This window comes from Molothrus ater, chromosome 9 (assembly GCF_012460135.2).
Source record: "Molothrus ater isolate BHLD 08-10-18 breed brown headed cowbird chromosome 9, BPBGC_Mater_1.1, whole genome shotgun sequence".
Classification (NCBI taxonomy): domain Eukaryota; kingdom Metazoa; phylum Chordata; class Aves; order Passeriformes; family Icteridae; genus Molothrus; species Molothrus ater.
The window spans coordinates 14,061,664-14,082,928 of record NC_050486.2 but is presented as its reverse complement, the minus strand read 5'-3'; the positions used below and the strand labels follow the sequence as shown (position 1 = coordinate 14,082,928).

Sequence of the window (21,265 nt, the reverse complement as noted above, 5' to 3'; positions counted from 1 at the left end):
ACATGCACTCTAATTTTTGTTAGCCTTTGAAATATTGACACATGCACTAATCTAAAGGGGGGTAGTCCATCTGCACTGGACATTTTGATTAAAGCACAGTGCAACTTGTCATAGTTATGAGAACACTTCACAAGACACTAAGACTTCACAAGTCACTAAGGTTCCAAAGTTATTGTAACTGATTTAATGGAGAGCAAAAGGCATTTGTTTGTTATAATAGCAGTATGTCCCTACATGAAGTTCCAAAGAAAAACTGGATTTGAAACTCTGACATTATGCAAAGACTCAAAAACCAGGAGGTGGAATCATGTGTAAATCTCAGCTTGTTTCTATTCATCCTCTCCTAAATAAACATCAGTCTCCTAAATAAACATCAGAATTTTTCCATGTCAGGTTAATTTTCTTCCTATTCATAAATCCAACTACTGCTTCCATATCTTTTTATAGTTCTGTCCTCCAATGACAAGAAACAGATGAGTCACATGAACTTTTCATAATGTCACATTAACAAAGACAGGGAAGCCAGAGGAAAAAGGATACTGGATATGTTCTACCAGCTCCTCACATTCTTGTAGCTTCCTGTTTATTCAAAAGCTGCATTACCTCTGGTGAAATAACCACAGCTGAAAACATGTGAATGCATGTGTAACATACAGGTCAAAGTAAGCAAATCTGAGGTCTGATATGCTTATTATTACCACAATGTGCTGTATTTTTATTTCTGCTTTCTCAGTACCAGCTGTCCTACACTTCAGTTTGACTATAAACTTGGAGCATTATGATCTTCAGAAAAAGAACAGCTGTAAAAACCAAACAGGTGCTAAAGGCAAACTGCCTTCACATTTACCACTGATTATGCTGGGGGAGGTAGTCTGTTTTCATACAGCAAAGGCTTCGCTGTTCACAGAGAAGCAGGACTGAAGTACCAGTCAGAAAGAGTCCTGAAGTCTTCAATCCCCCCATTTCCATCTCCAGAGGTGTCACAAATACAGTATGTGTGTGAGCAAATACTGACAGGCATTACCAAAATCTTTCTATCAAAGTATTTGTTTGTATCAATGGCTACAAATATTGAGGCAGCACCGTTTGTTTTCAGCTCTTGTAAATGACAGTTCAACCCCTAGCGAAAGAAGATTTTCAGATAGGCTACTAAACTCTATGCAAGCCTTTTTTTTTTTCTCCTTTTCAGTTTTCAGAGCTGGTTTTCTGCTTTTGAGAGGTAGGGGGCTGACTCATTCCTCCAGGAGATTGCAGGAAACCAGTCACCTGAGTGAACAGCTGAGCTCAAGTGCCCAGAGAAGGCTTCTAAGTGTTGCAGGATCACTGACATCATCCTGCTTTAGACTTCTATGGATTTTGCATTTCATGCTGTTAAGCTTGAGAGTGGTTCTAAAACAATATATGATTTACTTCATACCTTAGGTCACTTTTCCTCAACATTTCTTAAATTAAATAAATTGAACATTGTCGTACAACCACTGAAATTAGGGCAGAGCAGAGGACACTGTCATCTTACCACAGCACTTAAGCATGGAAACAGCTTGTTGAGAGGTGGAAGAATTATGTTTACTAAACAATTAACATGTTCACTGAACACTGACTACCACTGTATGTGTGTACTTCAACTTTCCCGTGACCAATAAGCAAACAGCCCCACAAGGGATATCCTCTGTGTTTCTGTTGTAATGTACCTCTAAAGCAAGTTCAGAAGTTATAGTCCTGTCCCATCATCATTTGAAATACAGGTACAGATCTATAGGAAACCCTATGTGTAACACAAAGTAAATGAGAAGTACTCTGCTACTACCTGCCAAGATCAAACAAACTGGCAAAACCATGTATCAATAGGAAGCATCAATAAGAAGCTTGGAAGAATCCAATATATAGGAATCAGAAAGCTAAACACATTATCATTTAAACTGATATTCCCACTTTACTGAATCAACAATACATTTCAGACATTCTAAGATAAATACAAAACAAGAGGGAAGGCCGAGACAAAGAAGAAAAACTATACGTGTCTCTGAAGAAAGATATCCTACATGATTTAACACAGGCAAGAGGTAGAGATTTAGCCCTCCTCAAAGCTGGTTCCACAGTCATGTACCAGACTCCAGAGCAGGAAGAGCTGCTGTCAAAGGTTACACAGAGAAGGAACAGGTTTCTAGGGCTGGAGCAATTGAGTGCTTCATTATTTGCGTTTGTCTGGCATGCTGAGAACTGCAGCAGCAAAGATCAACAACAGAAAGTATTTACATGTCTGCAACACTTTCGTTGCTACTGACACCTTTATCGACACATGGCTGCAATGCACTTGTGGAATTTATAACTCTTCAACTATGCAGATTTTGATTGCTCAGAGATTTCTTCACCTGATATAAATACAATACCATCCCTACAGATTCACAAACTTAGGCAAAGATTCTTGGCAAATCTCAAAGTAGATACACGCCAGGTTTATTACTCTGGGATATTATTCTGTGATACTCAGGTAAAGAAAGCTTAAAATCAAAGGCTTATGCTTTTAGAATTCAATGTGGGTTTGCACTTAGCTTCCTATAAGCAGAATTTTATCACATCAATGAGAGAACAAGCTACTTTAATATTACTCCTCACTTAGGGAAGGCATTTTTTTAAATGATTACAGCATTATGCTTTAAAAACCCCCAGTTTCTTCTGTATATGTGGAATTCTATCTATAATTCTATGCCAATCAAGTCACTAATTACAATTTTCCACGAATATGAAAGACAGTAATTCCTTACCTTTTACTTTTGCAATAACTGTTCCTGCAGCACTAAGAATATCAACTGAATTTAGAGTCTGATGTTTATTTATCACTGCTTTTAATACACGCAGTAACTCCCCCAGGCGTTCATGTACTACTTGATGCAGGCCATCATGATTTTCTGAAAAGAGTAAAGGAAAAACTACATTAAAACAGTGAATTGACACCCAGTCACATTACAAAACACTTTGAGAGTATTCAGCTGCATAGAATTCTAGGCCATATTGAAGCTGAGCCTACTTAAAAGAAAAAAATTGTTAAAACACAGAGTTATAATAGCAGCTACCAATAGTAAACTTGCAATATTGTATATCATTCACACAAACTTATTTCTCACAAAAAGTGAAGCAAGTATACTTTAAAAAAAGGAGGAGGGGAAATTCTATAACAACACCCTAGGGTTTCTAAATTAAACCATCATTTTTTCTCATGTAATTTCATCAACCACCATTTTGATAATTACTTATACGAAAAAAGGTATCAACAAAAGCAGATTCTGATTGTTCATTAAGTAATTCTTCACCTGATACAAATTCAACACCATATAGGTATGTTTGTAAATTAAAATTTCTGGCAAATGTTGGTTAGTTTTTAATTAAAGTATCAGCAAAACCTTAAGCATCTTTAGTATATAAGCCAAGATCTACAAAGGTCTGTCTTTAAGCATGTTAGTCCTGATAAGTAAGTTGAACATCTAAATTAGGCCAAATCAGAAAAATTCACAAACACACTGCAAGATGGTGATGCTTTTTATAGCACATGCCTCTTGCTATGTGCTTCTAAATCCCAACCTCATCTAAGTTTTTTACAAAACACTTATTGTTGCATGCACAGCACAGGTTAAACCACAATCTGTTCTGTTACAGAAGAGGTGCTGGTGCATGGAATTAAAGTTTCTCATGTGCTAGAGTGCTGCGTTGCAAGTTGTGGTAAAAAGCTTTCAAATTCAGGAAAGTCTAGCTTATGAAAAAGAAAAAGAGGATCTAATAGAAGCTGACTCACTTCCCCACCGAGCAGGGCAATTCTGTGTTGTCTGTGGCCATGATAACAAACAGGTCAATAGAGACAATCACAGTACAGTGCAAATTGATCCAGTGTTGCTCAGAGAATAGTTTCAACTCAGAGCCATTTTTTCTGGTGACAAGACAATATATTCAGGCTAGAGGCACCTAAATTTTTCTGAGGAATCCGCATAGTACAACATGACACATCAGTATAGTGGATCACTGCTGTCAGGTGTGCATGTGCAGAGGCTACACACAAATTTTATATATTTGTATCAGGTAAAACAGCAACTCTCCTAAGGACCACATGCTTCAGGCTTTATTTCCCTACATGCCACATATCAGCAGATTTTTTTTTTCAACTCAGACTGGCTTATACATTGTCAAAGGAATAAGCCTTGACTCAGGAAGTACACAAAGGTAAACACTATCTACCATTCACAGGCACTTTTCCTGCTGGAAGGGACAAGCAAGCTCTATCTGTAACAGGACACACAAAAGTCTAGGAAAATCCATCTTAGTCAGCAGAAAATTAGGAAAGTTCTAAGTAACTTGTTAAAAAAAATGACCACCCAGTTGTGGCTTCATCTTCATTTACACCTACGTATAATGATTTTGAACTGACTCAATACTATTAAAATTTGATAACATATCTTGCCAGAAAAATAGAGCTGGGTGGGAAAGTCAAAATAAGTGAGAAGGGGAAAAATGAAAGAAAAGTCTTGAAGTGGACACAAGCCCCTTCAAGTCTGGAAGAGCCGTAATAAGCTTCAAAGGGAAATGCTAATGGAAAACAACTACTGAGCTGAACTAAATGTTTATCATACCATCCAGAAGAACACTATCACTATAATAGTGCAATCAAGGAGGAGATTACTTATTTGTACTTTCAAAAGCAAAGGCTACACCCAACTGAGATTTCTTTGTATTCCATCACTGTATCATTTGTTTACAAAATATCTGAAACATTGTTTCTGTGCCTCCAGAAGACAAAAGGTCTGTGACAAGTGGTGCTTGGGGAGAGGTGGGGGCAGAAGGCATCAGGAACCACAACTACACTGCATTCACAATAACTGAGACCAAACAGACACTAAACCAGAGATTTCCTGTTCAGGACAGATTTAGAAACCTCAGGCAGCAAAACAGCCTAAATATGCCAGATGAACAGAAATAGAGTTTTAATGGTAAGAAGTCTGAAAATGGCTGAGATCAAAACAACAGTAGAAAAAATACAGTGAAAGAAATGCATAGGGAAATGTGCCTCCAATGAGTTTCTGCAGCAATTCAATCTAACTGAAGTACTCACAAAAAGTATTTACTTTCAGTTTTTCTTCTGTCACTTGTATTGCTGTACACATTCATTGATGCACATGAAGTCAGCAGGAAATTCTCCACCAATGGATGCCATATTGTTTTAAAACCTCTCTCAAGCTTAACAGCATGAAATGCAAAATCCATAGAAGTCTAAAGCAGGATGATGTCAGTGATCCTGCAACACTTAGAAGCCTTCTCTGGGCACTTGAGCTCAGCTGTTCACGCAGGTGACTGGTTTCCTGCAATCTCCTGGAGGAATGAGTCAGCCCCCTACCTCTCAAAAGGAGAAAATCAGCTCTGAAAACTGAAAAGGAGAAAAAAAAAAAAAAGGCTTGCATAGAGTTTAGTAGCCTATCTGAAAATCTTCTTTCACTAGGGGTTGAACTGTCATTTACAAGAGCTGAAAACAAACGCTTCCCCAATGAAAGCATACTGTGTAGAAGTGCAGAGAGAAGAACAGGGTGAAAAAGCATGTATTCAAAGCTGACAAGTCTAGTATACAAGAATGACAGTACAAAGCAGCTGGAAAGTCTTTTTGCCAAGCCATCACAGTAGCACACTATTGTCACTGGCATCCCAGTCCTCAATGGTTTTGGTCACCACACTTTCTAACTGCTCACACATCTTTAATGTAAAAGTATAATCTACCTATTTTCTAATTTTACATATTTCTCAGAGGGAAGCCTTTGTTTAGTAAGTTACTAAGCAATAATGTCCTTACAGCTATGGATTCTATTCATGCAACACAAAATCAAATTTGCTCATCAAGCTTGTCAGCACCAGTCACCCTCCCTGCCAAGTCAGGGCTGGTCACAATACATGCAGTCGGGAAAGGCACTGCTGTGTCAGTTGGCTGGCATTCTTTTGTCTGACCTGATTTATTATTGGCCCTAACATTTCTGAAGTTGTTTATGTCAACAAATGTTTGCCAGGATAAGTTTAAGTACAGAGTAACAGTCTTTCCCCCACTACACTGCTCTTCAGACCCATACAGGAGATGTACATGCAATTCTACTTGCTGCTTCTCCTTGTAGAATATTAAGGCCTTTTAACAGCAGCAGTCTTTCTCTCTACTACTCAATTTCCACCAGTCCCCAAAGAAGGGAAACCACTAATAAACTACTGTTTTGCTGTGGCTAAAAGTTTGTTTAGTAAGGAAGTTGGTCTCACTAAAGAAAGACAGCGTAGCAGTCTAGATAAAACAACTGAGAAGTAACACATCTCTGCAAAATTCTTTGAGTCAGAATGCATGGGAGACTGTCAAAGCAGATATTCTAGTTCACAAGTAAAAGCCCAGCTTTCCATTAGGAGCCTTTTACAATTAAGAAGATGTGGTTAGTTATGTCATGCATTCAAGTATTTTCAAGAACATTACATGGTGTGAACAACACGCAGCGCATACCCTCTACAGCCACAAGTTTATATACACAGAGCAGGCTCTTTAGACTCAGGGAAGTCTACAGAAACTCACCTCACTGGTCAAAATCTTACTATAAACAAGGTAATTTGGAGTTTTGCACAAATACCTTCTGCATCTACCTTCACAAACACTCTATGCCTTCACTATGATCAGAATCTACAGAGAACTCACTCTGGACATTTCCAGTAGAATAAATGCAACTGATGAGAGCCCTAAATGCCATCACCCTCACTAGGTCTAGTCCTCATTCTGGGAACTCCCTTTGTAAATCTGTTCTCCTGGGATCAGCTCAAGTGCATGTACTTCACCTCCCCTTCAACTGAAATATAATAATATGAATTCCAATTTTAGGCAACATTTCACATCTTCTCCATGAATCCTAACCTCTTTCAGGACAAACAGGCCAGCCAAATAATCTTGCAGGATGGTGGTGAGAACAAGCACACAAACTTGGGGAAACAATTTCCCCAATATCTGGATCCAGAACTTCAATAAAAAGTTTCACCTTATAGGATGCAAACAATCAGCTTCTCATCACTTTCAGTCTTTGAAGGACTCAGAAGAAGAAGGCTTGAGTAATCAACATTTTAATATTCAAGACCAATATCTTGGCTAAGAGACCATTCACTCTGTTTATTAAAAAATCTCATTTTGACCTTTAAGTAAATTATATCCTGTTTCTATTACACTCTAGAGAAGGATTACATGGGGTCACTACTTGTGCCACCTAGGGCAGGGAAAAAAAATCAGCATTGGAATGAAGCTGATCCAAAGTAAAACAGATTTTATCTAAAAATCTCATTATTATCATCGTCATCTATGTCCATACTGCATACTAGGACACTGTCAGCACTCAGGTCTGAACCTGATCCAGACTATGAGACTTCCCAGTGAGCATCACAGAGTAGGCAAAACAATCACACAATCATGAACTGTGTGGAAATCGCCTAATTCCTACATCTGCAGTTTGGCAAACAGTCCCAGATTAAACCATCATTTTCTTTTTGCTTGTTATCTCTGTCAGCCCCATTCTAACACAATTAACAGCCTGGCCTATTTGTTTGATTTAACAGAGTTCACTACCACATTCAAAAGACCACAAGAATTAATCAAACACACAGTGAGCAAGTTTTTTGATCGTGGTTTGACCATAGCAAAGTTACCTATGTCCCTGCACTCTGGTCTACCATCAAAGCAGCTTTTTTTAGGCAGTAAATATATGAGTTAGACATGATTTTCCTTGACTGTATGGATATAAAATGAACAAAACTTCTTCCTTTAATGGTGGTAGAGAGATTTGTTGGTGGTCATAGCTCAGGAGTGATGAGAAAGCAACAGTCTTAGCTATCATATTTCTTCATTATTTGGCTACATGCTGCAGATATAAGGAAGGAAACATTTTTATTCACTGAAAAACTCACTCAGAGAATTCCTGGAAGAATTTATTCCTGCAAAATCATTAGCAAGGCTGGAAGCTGCAGAAGGGTCTGGGAGAGTCATCACCTTTCTATCCTATGCACAATGCAGAATAAGAAGCCACCTACCCATCCCTCTGTCAAGGAACATAGTGCTTGAAGCTTCCAAATTAGCAAGATAGCCAGTCCCAGCCTTTTTGTTCATCAGTATCATGGCAACCCGTGTTGTCATGGCATCATTAAAACACACCACGCTAAATTCATAGTCTTTAGAAGCATGTGCTCCCACCAATGCTCTAACTACATCATACTGCAGCAAAAAATTACAATTTATGGAAAATAATCAGTTAAGAAATTATTTCAATGAGGAAAATCTAGGGACACGTGAAGTTTGATTAGGAATGAGGAAAACAAAGTAATAAAAATAGTAACCCAAATGCCTATATTTGAAATAAAAGCATTAGAGTTTTGTAAGGTTTTTTTTTTTCTTGAGAAGAGCAATATTGACCCAGTTCAGTGAGAATGCATTGAGACTTCCTCCAAACAGTTCACTGAATACAGTACTGAAAGTAGCACTGTTTGATTCCATTTATTCCACACAAATAATGCTTTTGTAATAAAAGAAAGCATTTAACATTTGGAAAGTTAATTGTCTCTTTACTGTTAAACTACTAAATTTATTCTTAAAGTCAGGTTGCACAAATTTAGGGTGAAATAAAAAAGCACCTGGTACTCTTTTTTTATTTGAACAGTAACAGTTTTGTCTTTACTTTTTGAAATAAGCACCCTGTATTGCAAGATTTCAATTTTTGCAGAAAAAATACCCCTGAATAGAACACAAAAACTATCCCCCATTAGTTAAGGCTTCCAAGTTAAGTTTTCTAGCATGGTGACTTTTTGTTATATATCACAAATGCAAAAATAACCCTTTCAAATTTGTCATTTGCTGTTTGGGACTGGCCAAAATACAACAATTTATCCATTTAGATTCAACCACTAACCATGATGATCAGCCTCTGATGTCACCTTGAACTGTGTTGGTTTTTGTTTTTCATTAAACTGGACTAACATTCCTACCCCATTTTAGTTATGGGCCAATTCTGTGCTTGTGAATTCAAAACTTTTGTAAGAAGTCCTTCTTGACCACATATTTAGAGCAAATCCAGGCTAAATTAATTTTCAGAAATTAAAGTTACAAAAATAAGTCTTAAAACAATCTTTTCAAACATTAATAAAATAGGTGTATATGCAAAATACATCAGAATAATAAAAATCTTATAATTCTGCTTACACTGAAAGCAGTTACATATTTTCCTTTTGTTGGTTTGCCAATTGACATCAGCAGAAAAGTTGTTACTTCACAGTTGTCTCACATTTAGATTCATAGATGAATTCCCCATTTGTTGAAGAGGGGAAGCCTCTCAGAAAAAAAACTACCACAAAGCCGTTTTTATTCTATTTCAATATGCTGTACACTACATGCCTTTAACTTTTTTATTCTACTAGCCTTGAGATTCCAGTCAACTAACCCAGGTGTGTTCAGCCACACAGTTTAATCTTTAGAATACTTTAATCTTTTATTAAACCAAAATTTAGAGACCAGAATGCAGTAATGAATGAAGATTGCAAGTGTTTCCTTACTTACCCATTTCTGACAAAATGAGAGTGAAAACACTACATGGTCATTTTAGTCACTGTTCATTTCCCTGAATCTTCCCAGAGGTTAAGAATAAATCTAGGTGATTATAACGCTTCAGAAGTTTCAAGACACATTTTAAGCTAAAATTGTAAATTGTCAAGTGGACATAAGGCTATATTCTTTAGTATGAATACATTAGCAATAAATCTGATCAGTCACAGTTCACAAAAAATCATATCCATTGGGACAGGCAACCATACATCTAATAGTGACTAGTTACTTATTTCTTATTCAAAGATACTTCACTAAAACTTAGTCAAACAGTCAGTAGACTGAACAGCTGCCAATGGAAGACACTGTTAAAATAAAATGAGAACTCTTATGCTCTAAGCAACTATGTTCCTTGCATACTCGTTCAAGTTCTGAGAGTATATGAAGTAATATTCACTCAACATTTACAGCACAAATTTAAAAAAAGAACAAATCACAAAATTAAAGCAAGTTGATCATACCACATCAAACTGGCACACAGAAAGAGTAGTATGAAAGTTATGGTTTATTAATTCTAAATAAAATTAATTTAACCTTTGGTAACCAACATCAAGAGATGATCAAACAATACTTAACCTTTAACTCATGTTAATTTCAATCTAAAATGCTGTTTGTTCTACCTGCCTGCTCCTTCCACTTTCAGCCTCAGCCACTGACTGAGTGAAGAAGCTATGTTACTGCTGCCTGCCCACCTAGTCTTCTAAAGACCTCACAAAGCCAGGATTACAAGATAACATGGTGTTAAACAAGGGGTGTCTTATTTTGTGCATTTATTTTAAAGGATTTTTTTAAACACAACTATGGACTGCTATAGGATGTGACAGTAGTCCATTTCTGGTTTATTGATTAAAAGAAAAAAGTTACACTTTAAAATCAACTTAGATTTAAAGTTGTACTCAAGTCCCTAAAGCAGCAGCTGATAACATTAGTTGTCTAGAAAACTGGTGAACATAAAGGATTAAGGGTTATTTGAAGTTCCTTCACCGATGTCCTGCTGAAACAACCACCCAAGAGAGTAAAACCTGACTGCATAACTCACACAGGTGACAGAGCCATTTGAATGGTCCAAACAAAATACTTTTTAAATCTTCCCATTTACTAAACTCAGGAGCAGTCGATCTCCACTGCAATATAATGTTTTGATATCAGTTAATTCACACCAAAGCATTTTTGAAGATCTTTGGATAAAGAGAAAATACAGTAATACTATCATTAAGGCAGCAACTGATGTCACACTGGCACTTGCACTTCCCAAAATGCAACAGTAAATCACTGTACATCTCACCATTAATTTTTAACAGGATAGTATTACTACAAAATACCTTGCAACAGAAAGGTGAGAAACACAGCAGAATTCATTTGCTTTGTGGTTCTGGATTTACCCATCTGGTTCTCCCCAGTACCACTGAAGTTGTCATTCCAGGCAGTCAATGCTAGATCAAGAATTTATATGCTTCAGACCTATTGCTTTCTTTCCAAACTAAGTTCTCAGCCACGTTCTCTAAAATCTCATGTCTAGCCATCATCTGAAGCTAACTACAGCTAGAAGGAGTTCTCCATTGCTTGCTGAATTTGTTTGCTTGTCCTTAACACAAGGGTTTAAACATGAATAGCAGAAAGCATTTAATCTGAGCACTCTGCAGTCTGAACCCTACTGTCAGCTTCCCCTTCAGCGCTGGCATCAGGTGTTTATCACAGTCACTTTCTCAAAAGCCATTCACAAACTGTCTTCACTCAACTATCACAATTCATGTGTACTGCTAAGCTTGCAGATAAACAATTTGCAGCTTACTCAACACCCAACAAAGCATTTAGAACTACCTCTCAAAAAAGCTGCCTCCTCAACTGCTCTTCTTTTGGGAGTGGATAACCTACTTGTGAGCTGAGACCATACTGACTGCCAATCTTCACTGCTCTGCACCTCCACCACTTCAGTGATTCCAGTAAACACTTTTTCCCCCACTTATTGTCAGCACTGGACAACTTCTGGACAGACCTTTTAGCTCCATAGTTGTGGCAGAACAAATTAACTTACATACCCTGTACACAACAAATGAATGAAATCAAAAGTCCACAGGAGAAACAAAAAAACCCCACAGAAAGCATTCTACTAAAGAATCCATTCATACCACTATAAACACTAAAACAGCAAGATAAATCTGTGAACACTGAGCAGTCTTTAAGCTGATGCTTCAGGAATATGATGTCCATAATTATTTCAGTAACATCTGAGCTTAGAAGTAGAGCTAAGAGCATAACTGTAGTCCTAAAGTAGAACATGAACTGAGATGTTCCATTCCCTCACAACACAGAGCCCTAAAACAATCACACCTGCATAAACTGGGAAAATTTAAATACAATATTTAGAGAAGAACTTGGAAATGAGCTTGCTAAGTATGTCAAGTCCTAAAGATATCAAAGCCTCTTTCTGCAAAGTCATGAATGTGCTTTAATTCCACCATACAAATATACTTCCTGCAACTTACTGATCTACAACCCTGCAATTCACATTTTCCATTATTTTTTTCACGCATTGTTGCTGAAAGTTCCTCACTAGGTCCTTCCCATCTTGCAGACTTCTAAAACCAGGAAAGATTGAGACATTATAAGATTTAGAAGAGCACCTGATTCCTTCCCAAATAAGAACCTCCCCTTCCCTTCAGCAGGTACATGAAGCAAGCTCCACAAACCCAGGATCATTCTGTCTCACAGATAAGGAGCACTAACAGAACTTGTACCGACATCATGAACTACTGCAACACCCTGCTGTAGCCCCTGAACCAAAGTTATACACAGCAGAGAGAATCAGCATATTTGAAAAAGGGGACATGTTATATTACTAAAATAGCTTGAATATCTGAAGTACCTCAGTAATGACAAAGAAAACAAGACTGAAGAGGTAAGCTTTGTAAACTTAAGATTAAAACTGGTTTATCAACTAAAAATAACTGTAATTGACAAGTAAGAATTCATACATACTTTTAAAAATTAGTCCAAGAAATTATTCAAGCAATAAAGGAGAAAAAAATGGGGAAAAGGAAAAAATCCTTTGTTCAGCTAAACCTCAGCCTCAACAAAAGAAAATTCCTCAAGTCCTAGGTTTTGCATTTACACTGCTCTGTAACAAATGCCATTAAGATGAAAGTATAACTCAACTTAAGTATTTTCTACAGCCTTACATGAGTCATGTCCGTCTTCCATAAAAAGGGGCATTTTAGGCAGACAAAGGAATAAGTCCCCATAAAATCCCTATTTTCCTGAGGAAAGGGAAACAGCTATGTACAAAAATCAAGGTCCAAGCTCTGTATCAAATCTCCTACTCTGCCATGCTGTTCTAACTCTAATCCATTAGCAAGACATTAGCTCGAACAATCACATCACTAGAACTGTCAGATTGGATGAACATTTGCTCAGAATTAAGCAACAAGTCAGCTTCAGTTCTGTGACCTAGCCACATAAATAGGAAGAACAAACAATTCCAACAAAACTGGTGGAAAAGGAATGGTTTAGTCCATGAAACCTTCATGAAGTCAAGATCATTAAGATGACAATTACAGCTGTTAACTCTATGCTGTCAGGCACACAAAAATTGTTTGTATTGATGTTCTTCTTTTATGTTGCAATTTTGATAAATTGATGCATGAGCAAAATGAGAAAACTGAATATTTTTGTGGATATGCTACAATACATTTTGCCAAGAGTGGGAAACTCATTTATGGCAAGCGTTTTTTGTTTTGTTTTGAAACACAGAAGAGCTCCTACATGTGCATGGAATTGCTGTTTAGAACACAAGACTTAGACTGAATATGGGTCAATTCTTATCTTTCAGATGTTATGACAGAGCTCTTTGAGAGATACAAGTTGTTTTTTGGTTCAAGTGTTCCTGCTCCTTAAGCTGTAAACTGTATTAGAAGGATTTTTGTTGTTGAAAGGCCTAGCTTTACTTTCAAAAATCAAAATTCTACTATTCATCCTCTTCCTCACTAGTGACCTTTCTTCTTGCTGTTTTTGTCATTTCAGTTCCATTAGTCTAGTTGCTGTGATGGAAAGGGAAGCTAATTCTAATTAATACTCCAGCTAAGGGTGTTTTGAGCTACTTTCGTACATTAGAAATGTGAAAAGGACTAAGAATGAAGTTTTTCCTTGTATTACATTTTTTTGCACTTCAAAAGCAACATAAGAATGAAAAATGCCTGTGCTCTCTTATAAACAGCTGAGAGTTTTCCTAAAGAAAGATATGCTAATTATTTAAGTCAACCAAAATATCTGACTGCACATAAGGGTTGATTTTACATTTTAAACACTCACGAGCCTTCAAGACACCCCCCCCTCCTGACTGCTGATCTTCGACACTATAGCAACAAGTGAACATTTGTTCTGAAGGAATGTGGAGTATGCAACTGGGGGAGGGGTAGTACTATCAGCCACAAACTTATCTCCTGGTCCACTAAGTTATTATTTAACTTCAGTCTTCTCTGAACCTGAAGAAACAGCATTTCCTATCCAACATTAGCAACCAGCATTTAACAGGCAGCTTACACTTTGACTAAGAAGAACACAGATTTGCTTGAACTCAACTTCAAGAGGAGGTTGGTTTTTTCCTCTTGCTCAGAATAGTGGAAACAGAAGACTGCAGATGAATTAAGCAGTGCACTATCATTGCAAACGTGCAGAACCAAACAAAATACCCAGCTCCTCTGGCTCTGCTCACAGAGTCTGAAAGTCCAAGACTCCCTGACTAAAGCCTGCAGCCAGTAGACTCAGAACACAGGAGGCTTGGGCAAAACAGACTGGGGGATGATCTGCATGTCTGAAATGAAGAGGAAGGTGGGAAGTTTGCTCTCCCAGATTAACGTTCCTGGGGAAAACCTATGGTTCATAACTATGCCTGCCTCCCATAAACTGACTGTAAAATACCTTTTTTTACTCTGCTATGGGTTTGCCTTCATCCAGGCTGTACATTTCTCTGCCTAGCTTCTCAACTCTAAGGAAACTGGACAGGAACATGACTCAGGGCCAGGGATCTCAGTGTTTTCTGTCCAAGGACCAGAAAATGACAATGTGAAAGTGAAGGAAGCATGGGAAAATGACCAGGAGGTCTCTGGCTTGCTGTGGTCCTACAGCTACACTAAAAGAAGCAACCTATCTAATTTTTTTTTCCTCTGAGTTTTGCCATTAAATAACCCAGGAAAACCTCTTTTAAAAAGTCACTACTATTAGCTTTCAGTTCTTAGCAATAGTTTTACTTGTTAAAGAAAATTTAAGGAACTATTTACTTTGCTCTTATCCTTGTATATCCTTCACATCTTTTAGCTTGAAAGACTATTTCAGATTTGTGAAAGGACAATTTCAGTTTCAGATAGATAGAACTTCTACTTAGCAGTGACTACTACCTGGAGGTATGTGAAAGGGTGTACTAAGGAATTTCTAGGTCAGAAAGACTGGAAGCAGATATGACTGTGCATATAAGAAGCAGGTTTCAGAAAGGCAAGTTTAGAAGATGACTGTCAAATTCAAGTGTGCCAAAAGCTCACTGCTAAGGTGACTGGTTAATTTGTCATCCACAAAGGGCATCCTCTGCTTGCTCTTCTCCCCACCACCACCCCACCTTTAATAACCCCTGTCAAACTTAGCATTCAATAAAGAGACAAAGAATTGATACAGGTTTTAGCAATGTATGCTGTGATGCCAGACTGGAGGGTCACACCAACTCTGCCTAGAGCCTCACACTCTTGTTCCACTTTAACCCCTGGCCCCTTGTTCTTTTGCCAGCCAACTTCTCCCTTTTTGCTGGCACTCAGTACAACCTTACAGCCAGCTAATGGAACTGATCCAGCTAAAAACTAGTTCCTTTCTTCCTTGCTATGCAGTCACCTGAGAACTACCACCAGTGTCAAGGAGAACAGAGAGATCACAGCAGCTCATGTAGAAGTTTCTTTGTAAACTGCTGTGGAAATAGACTATCAGCATGTTTAAAACAAAACCCCATAACAAGCTTTATAACAAGCTTTATAACAAGAAAACAGCAGGTTTAGATGCATCTTGAGTATTTTAAACAGTTACAGAACTCTATCAACGATTAAGCTGCTGATGGAGAGAGGAAAATAAAGGCAATTTCTGCAGGAGAACATCACAGGTTATTCCCTGCAGCTGCCCCAGCCTGGTTTAGTCCTGCCCTCCCTGCTACTGAGGCTCAGACACTTCTGCTAACTCTGCCATGGGAACCATAACATCCAAAGCAGCAAACACAAGTTGTCAGAATTCACCTTGTAACATCTAACTTGGTTCAGCAAGAGGATGAACAATCTTATTACAGGCAAATGCATTTGAAACATGCTGTTAGTTCCTTGTGGATCAAGTTTGAATAGAGCTACGAAGTACAAAAGAAATATATTTTAATAATAAATCACAAAATTATTCTTTCAGATACTGCAAGCATATCACATTTTGATAGATTCTGGAAGTGATATAACTTAAAATTCCACTTTAGACTATTTCTCAACTTCCTCAACTATTTTTAATTCTGTAATATTATTTATTAGTTACTAGACAGTTTGTTTTCCTTCTTTTTTGTGCTACATGGAATAAAAGAAACAATGTGCTACACATTACATGGATTCCTCTGCTTTTTTCTACCAATTCTCAGAGGTCATTTAATAATTCACAAGCAGGTTGTTTACACATTTGACAATCACTATGTTTTCACAGTTCCCAAAAGTTAGCAGCCCTGACAGCATTTTCTTTTCCCATCTCTCATAAAAGTTTTTTCTTTATCAAACAAAATACTACCCATCAGAAAACCAGCACCATCTTCCACCAAAAGGCCTAAGAGATCAGTCCAACTGCCCCCAAATCAAAACAAATATTAAAAACACTCCCAAATGTTGCTTCCAGAAACTGCTGCAAAGAAAAGTAAATACTTTATCAGATCCTTGTTTAGAGCAGTTTGCCCACTTACCAAGCATTAATAGTAGAAGGTATCATTAGACAGGTAAATACATCTAGTTTAAGGTGTATCAAAGACAGCACCTTTCACTGAGAAGCATCAAAATTGGAATAAAGAACAAACAGCAAAATTACAACTAGTATTAAAAATTATCATAAATTCAATCTGTAATCTTCACTGCAGTAACTAATGAGCTTCAGATTTCCCTAGCAAAACAGGACAAACTGACTTTCAAGAACACTGCCTCAGAAAAAAGGACAGTAGCATTTTAGACTATAAGAAAATAAGGAAATGAATGAAATGCTAAAAATGCCGCAGTGCCTTAATCATACTAAAAATAGGGACAATATACATTATCAAGCCAGGAAGGGCTGAAGAGAAATCATTCACCTTTGAGCCTCAGGCACTATATTCAGTCAATGGCTTCTGGCTTTGAGTGCAGTACGTGATTAACACCAATTTCTGTGGTGCTAAAAGAAGGTTTTGAAGTCACTAAAGATTACAAGTTCCTCATTTTGAGGAAACTGTTTACCTTGAGACACCTTTAGAATTGTCCCACTGGGGTGAATATCTTATCCTGCAAAAATAACAACCTGATAGGTTTCAAGTTAGGTAGCATTCCTGATGGGTTTGAAAGTATTGGTGCTACTGTAAAGAGAATGCAAACATTCCTGACCAGGCCATCCAGCTTCAGCAGCACTTTCGCCTCTGCTTCAGTTAAAAAAAACAACAAAACCAACAAAACAAAACCACCAAACAGAAACCAAAGCCAAAAAAAAAACCCAACAAACCCCAACAAAAACAAACAAAAACCAAACTCCAAACAAAAATATCTATCAAACTCTAAAAAATTAGACACATTCTGAACCTCAGAGAAACCTGTAATGAAAGATAATAGCTTTATCTTGCTACTCTGGTTCTAAGATACCTGGGGAAAAAAGAGTATATTAATATTTTAGAATGAACTACAATTTACATTTGTTGAAGATAGGATGAAATTGAAGCAAAAGTTTTTGCTCATTAAAAGGATGCAGAATTACCCACATGAAGGACACAATATCACACTTTAATGATTACTTCAAAGTTTGTGATAAAGAAGCAAAAATTCCAAAGTATATTCTAAAGTACAATCAAGACGACTACATATTAAAATGTAATTATTCCTGCACTTTTAAACCCCATGCAAATTTTACCCTTAGAGCTATTCATAATGAAACACAGCATTTCCCACAGTCTCAAGGGCAGACCTTATGGTATATATTATATTCCTAAAAAAAAAGTATCAGATGTCACAAAACTAGTAGCTAAGTACCTTCAGAGCAGGGAAACAGGAATGCTTTCTCCCTCTCTAACGCAATATAAGCAAAAGCTGCTATGTACTGTTTAAAGATTAAATACTTAATTTCAGTTCATAATTAGAAGATATTTTACTGTGTCCTAAATATTCTTTTGCATGAGAAAATGAATCTCATCTGAGCAAAGACCACACAGTAACATCATTTACTTGAAGCAACAGTAAAATTTATTATATGCAGTAAAAGCTTGGACTGCAGTCACCAACCTCATACATAAACACCTATTAAATAGACTCTCTCAACTTTGCATATCAATGCAGTAAGCAATGGTTTTTTGACCTGGTAGATTCTCTAATAAAAGTTTGTAAGAGTTAGGTCCTGCATGTTTGGGACAAGAACTAACCTCTTCAAGTTACAGGATTTACCTTAAATATACCTCACACACTTCAAAATCTTTAATATTTTCAATACTGTGGTCAGGTTTTTAAGCCCTCAGCAGGTCTCCATGGGAAGCAAACAACTTCTCAGTTCCTCAAACTGCTTTTACCATAGGAAGTTACTTTTATCTTGAAAATCACTGATTGGCTCCAGCCTCTATACTGTACTTCCCTGTGTGTCCTACCCTTGCAAAGAGGGGTGCAAGTTCTCACACTCTCAGCCAATAGCTGAAATGTTACTGTTGGAACTCAAAGCACAGAGAAAACTCACCAGCTTTCAAGCCATTATGTCTTAACAGTTTGAACTTGGGATGTAAACTAGAACAAAAAGAAGTAAACCTGGGGCACATCAGGAAAACAGTGCCACCCATAAAACTGAACAGTCAAATGAACAGCACTAAGAACAGCACAAATGATAGGAAATATTCTGAATTTTCTGCATACTAACTCAACATACACTCTCAGGTCTGGCCTTCCAGGCAGGAATTGCTAGGGAATTGTTTTCATTTTCTTCTTATCAGCAAAGAAATAAGACTTATTTTGAGTTTAACTACATAAAATGTAGTCTAACTACATAAAATCCAAATGCTACAACTGAAGACAACCTTCCCATTCAAACACAAAAACACAGTGACAACAACTGTCCTTACTAGTGCTAGCCACATGGACAATCTCGCTCATCCGGAAGTTTAGCTGAAGACTGGACCAAGAGACTGATGCACTAACTGCATCAGTTGCACTAACCACCACTACAGTTTCAGCCTGGCATCAAGCAGAATTAAACACAAAATTTGTGAAACAGCACTGGATTCATTGACCTAGGTTGAAAAAATGCCCAGAGGCTCTCCTTTAATGAAGACAACGGGTAAAGTATCTGATTTTGTAGTGATCCCCAGACTGGATCACTAATAACAGAATGCTACATCCAGTGAGTACAAGGCCTAAAGGACAGCAAGAACTGAAGGGTATGGAACATATGGTACTTAACACAAGAGACAACTGCAGCTCCCTCACGTCCAAACAGCTGTCAAACTTTTAAACTCTACAGTTACATTCAGAGTGTTTTGTTTGCTGGTTTGGGGTGCTTTGGTTGGTTGGTTGTTGGTTTAGGTTTCCCTTTATTGACGGGTATCAAAAATTTATTCAGCATGAATAAATGAGACTACTGTAAGAAATGAAATCATGTTAGCATAAGGAACGCAAAGAGACGTAGCCTTGAAATCTATGGAACATTTCATTCACCAAATACTCCCCTCAAGAAATTTCAACATATTCTTCATGCAACAAATCAACTTGCGTTGGTAGCATAACAAAACACAGTGCAAGTCTGTAATCCCAAGGCATTTATGCTCTAATTTAGACACAAACACATGCTATAACCCAAAAATCTCTTAGATTTGTCAGCCAAGATTCATCAGATGAATGTTAGGTGAAGCACAGGTGACTAACTGCTGGGCTCTATGATAGCTCAGGTATCACAAACAGGGAGCACCAGCATCAGTCAGTACGAATGACACTCAAGGCACACACCCCTGGCAATCAGCTGCCAACCACTGCAGGACCCAGCAGCACAAGGAGGACAACTGGGAGCCACAGGGTCAAGCCTGAAGCTACTGTGCATCAGGAGTTTAGACAAATCTGCCAGAGAGGCAACACAACAACTAATAGTTGATGCAGAAGCTGAGGGAGTAGTGGTTAGAAGCTGAAAGACCTACAGGAGTCTCTAGCCATGCTTACCAAGCAAACATAAACACTCATTGATGCACCCCTTCCAAAAAGGAAGAAATTAATTTCCTATCCCTGAACTGATTCCATCTTCAAATAATTGATGTAACTAATTTCAGGGTGGTGGTAAGCTGAAAGCATTGCAAACCACAATTTTACGTGCAAGAAGTCTGTTCAACCACCTTGTTAAGTTTTTGTTTGTTTCTGGAAAGACAATTGTGAACGTTTTCAAAATTAGAAAATGCAAACCAAACTATGCAGCTTCTAGGAGGCTGTCTCCAGCCAGCAGTAAGCATGGCCAGCATTACAGAGCTCACTATATTATGGGGATGAAGGTCAAAAGAAAACTCCCAACTATGGAAGGGAAACAGCTTCCCTTTAAAAATTATAAATCCTTTAAATGGACAACAGAGTTTCACAAATTAATTCTATATCATATTACAAAATAAGATGACAACTCCTGTTTTCCATGTTAGTTTTTTTGGATCTTTGAGCTCAAAATTTTAAACTAACAAGCAATTAACAACTGCTGCATGGCAATGGGAACACTTCAGTGTTTTGACAGACCTTTCCTACAGAATGTCCATTTCATTCTCAGTAGGCACCAGACACCCAACCTCACAAATAACTATGACCATCTTGTGTGCTCAGCAAAAACTATGAGGACATAAAAGTTATCACTAGTGTCAAATTATTGCTCTTTTAAGAATTGTTCACACACATTTTAGCAGCAGTTTTTCAGCTGTATGCACACTCACTTGAACACAGAGGTGACTGCAAATGTTCAGCACTCAGGACATCTTACACAAAACTGCTCTGGCTGTCAGCTCAGATAATAATCTCGCAAAATTCAGATAAAAGCTTTCCTGCTGATGACCAAAACTGGACTAGTGCTATTGCCCTGGAAGGTACAGGAACACAATGTGCACACACACACCTCCTGCAAGGAAGAAAATTGGCAGTTTCCACCTGCTGGCAGAAGACAGTAAATACTTCTCTTGCAAAGGAAGACACTGCAGTTATATTCTACCTTAAAACTCAAACTACTACTGTGGAAGGCTTTCAAAAACCAAATCAGCCTAGGAAACTAAAATATAACCAAAATAGTAATAGAATTGTTTGGAATTACAAAAACCATTTTAACCATTCAAGGGGTTAAAAAAACAATCAGTGAATGGTCTCACAAATTTAAGCATCAGCCTAGACAGCCTGCTAAGAGCTTATTTTCCCT

The 21,265-nt window shown here is 37.6% G+C and overlaps 1 protein-coding gene across 6 annotated transcripts in view; it reads right to left on the bottom strand.

The window, feature by feature from the left end:
* The window catches only part of ARHGAP29 (Rho GTPase activating protein 29), a 48,028-nt gene that overhangs the window by 23,541 nt on the left and 3,222 nt on the right, over window positions 1-21,265 (bottom strand). For 5 of the 6 annotated variants that reach the window (XM_036388036.1, XM_036388037.1, XM_036388040.1 and 2 more), the window contains exon 3: window positions 2,766-2,909. In XM_036388036.1, coding sequence (XP_036243929.1) covers window positions 2,766-2,909 — 144 coding nt within the window. Of the gene's footprint in view, window positions 1-2,765; window positions 2,910-7,947; window positions 7,967-21,265 lie in introns of those variants that run through there. The other variant, XM_036388042.2, reaches the window with a different exon arrangement.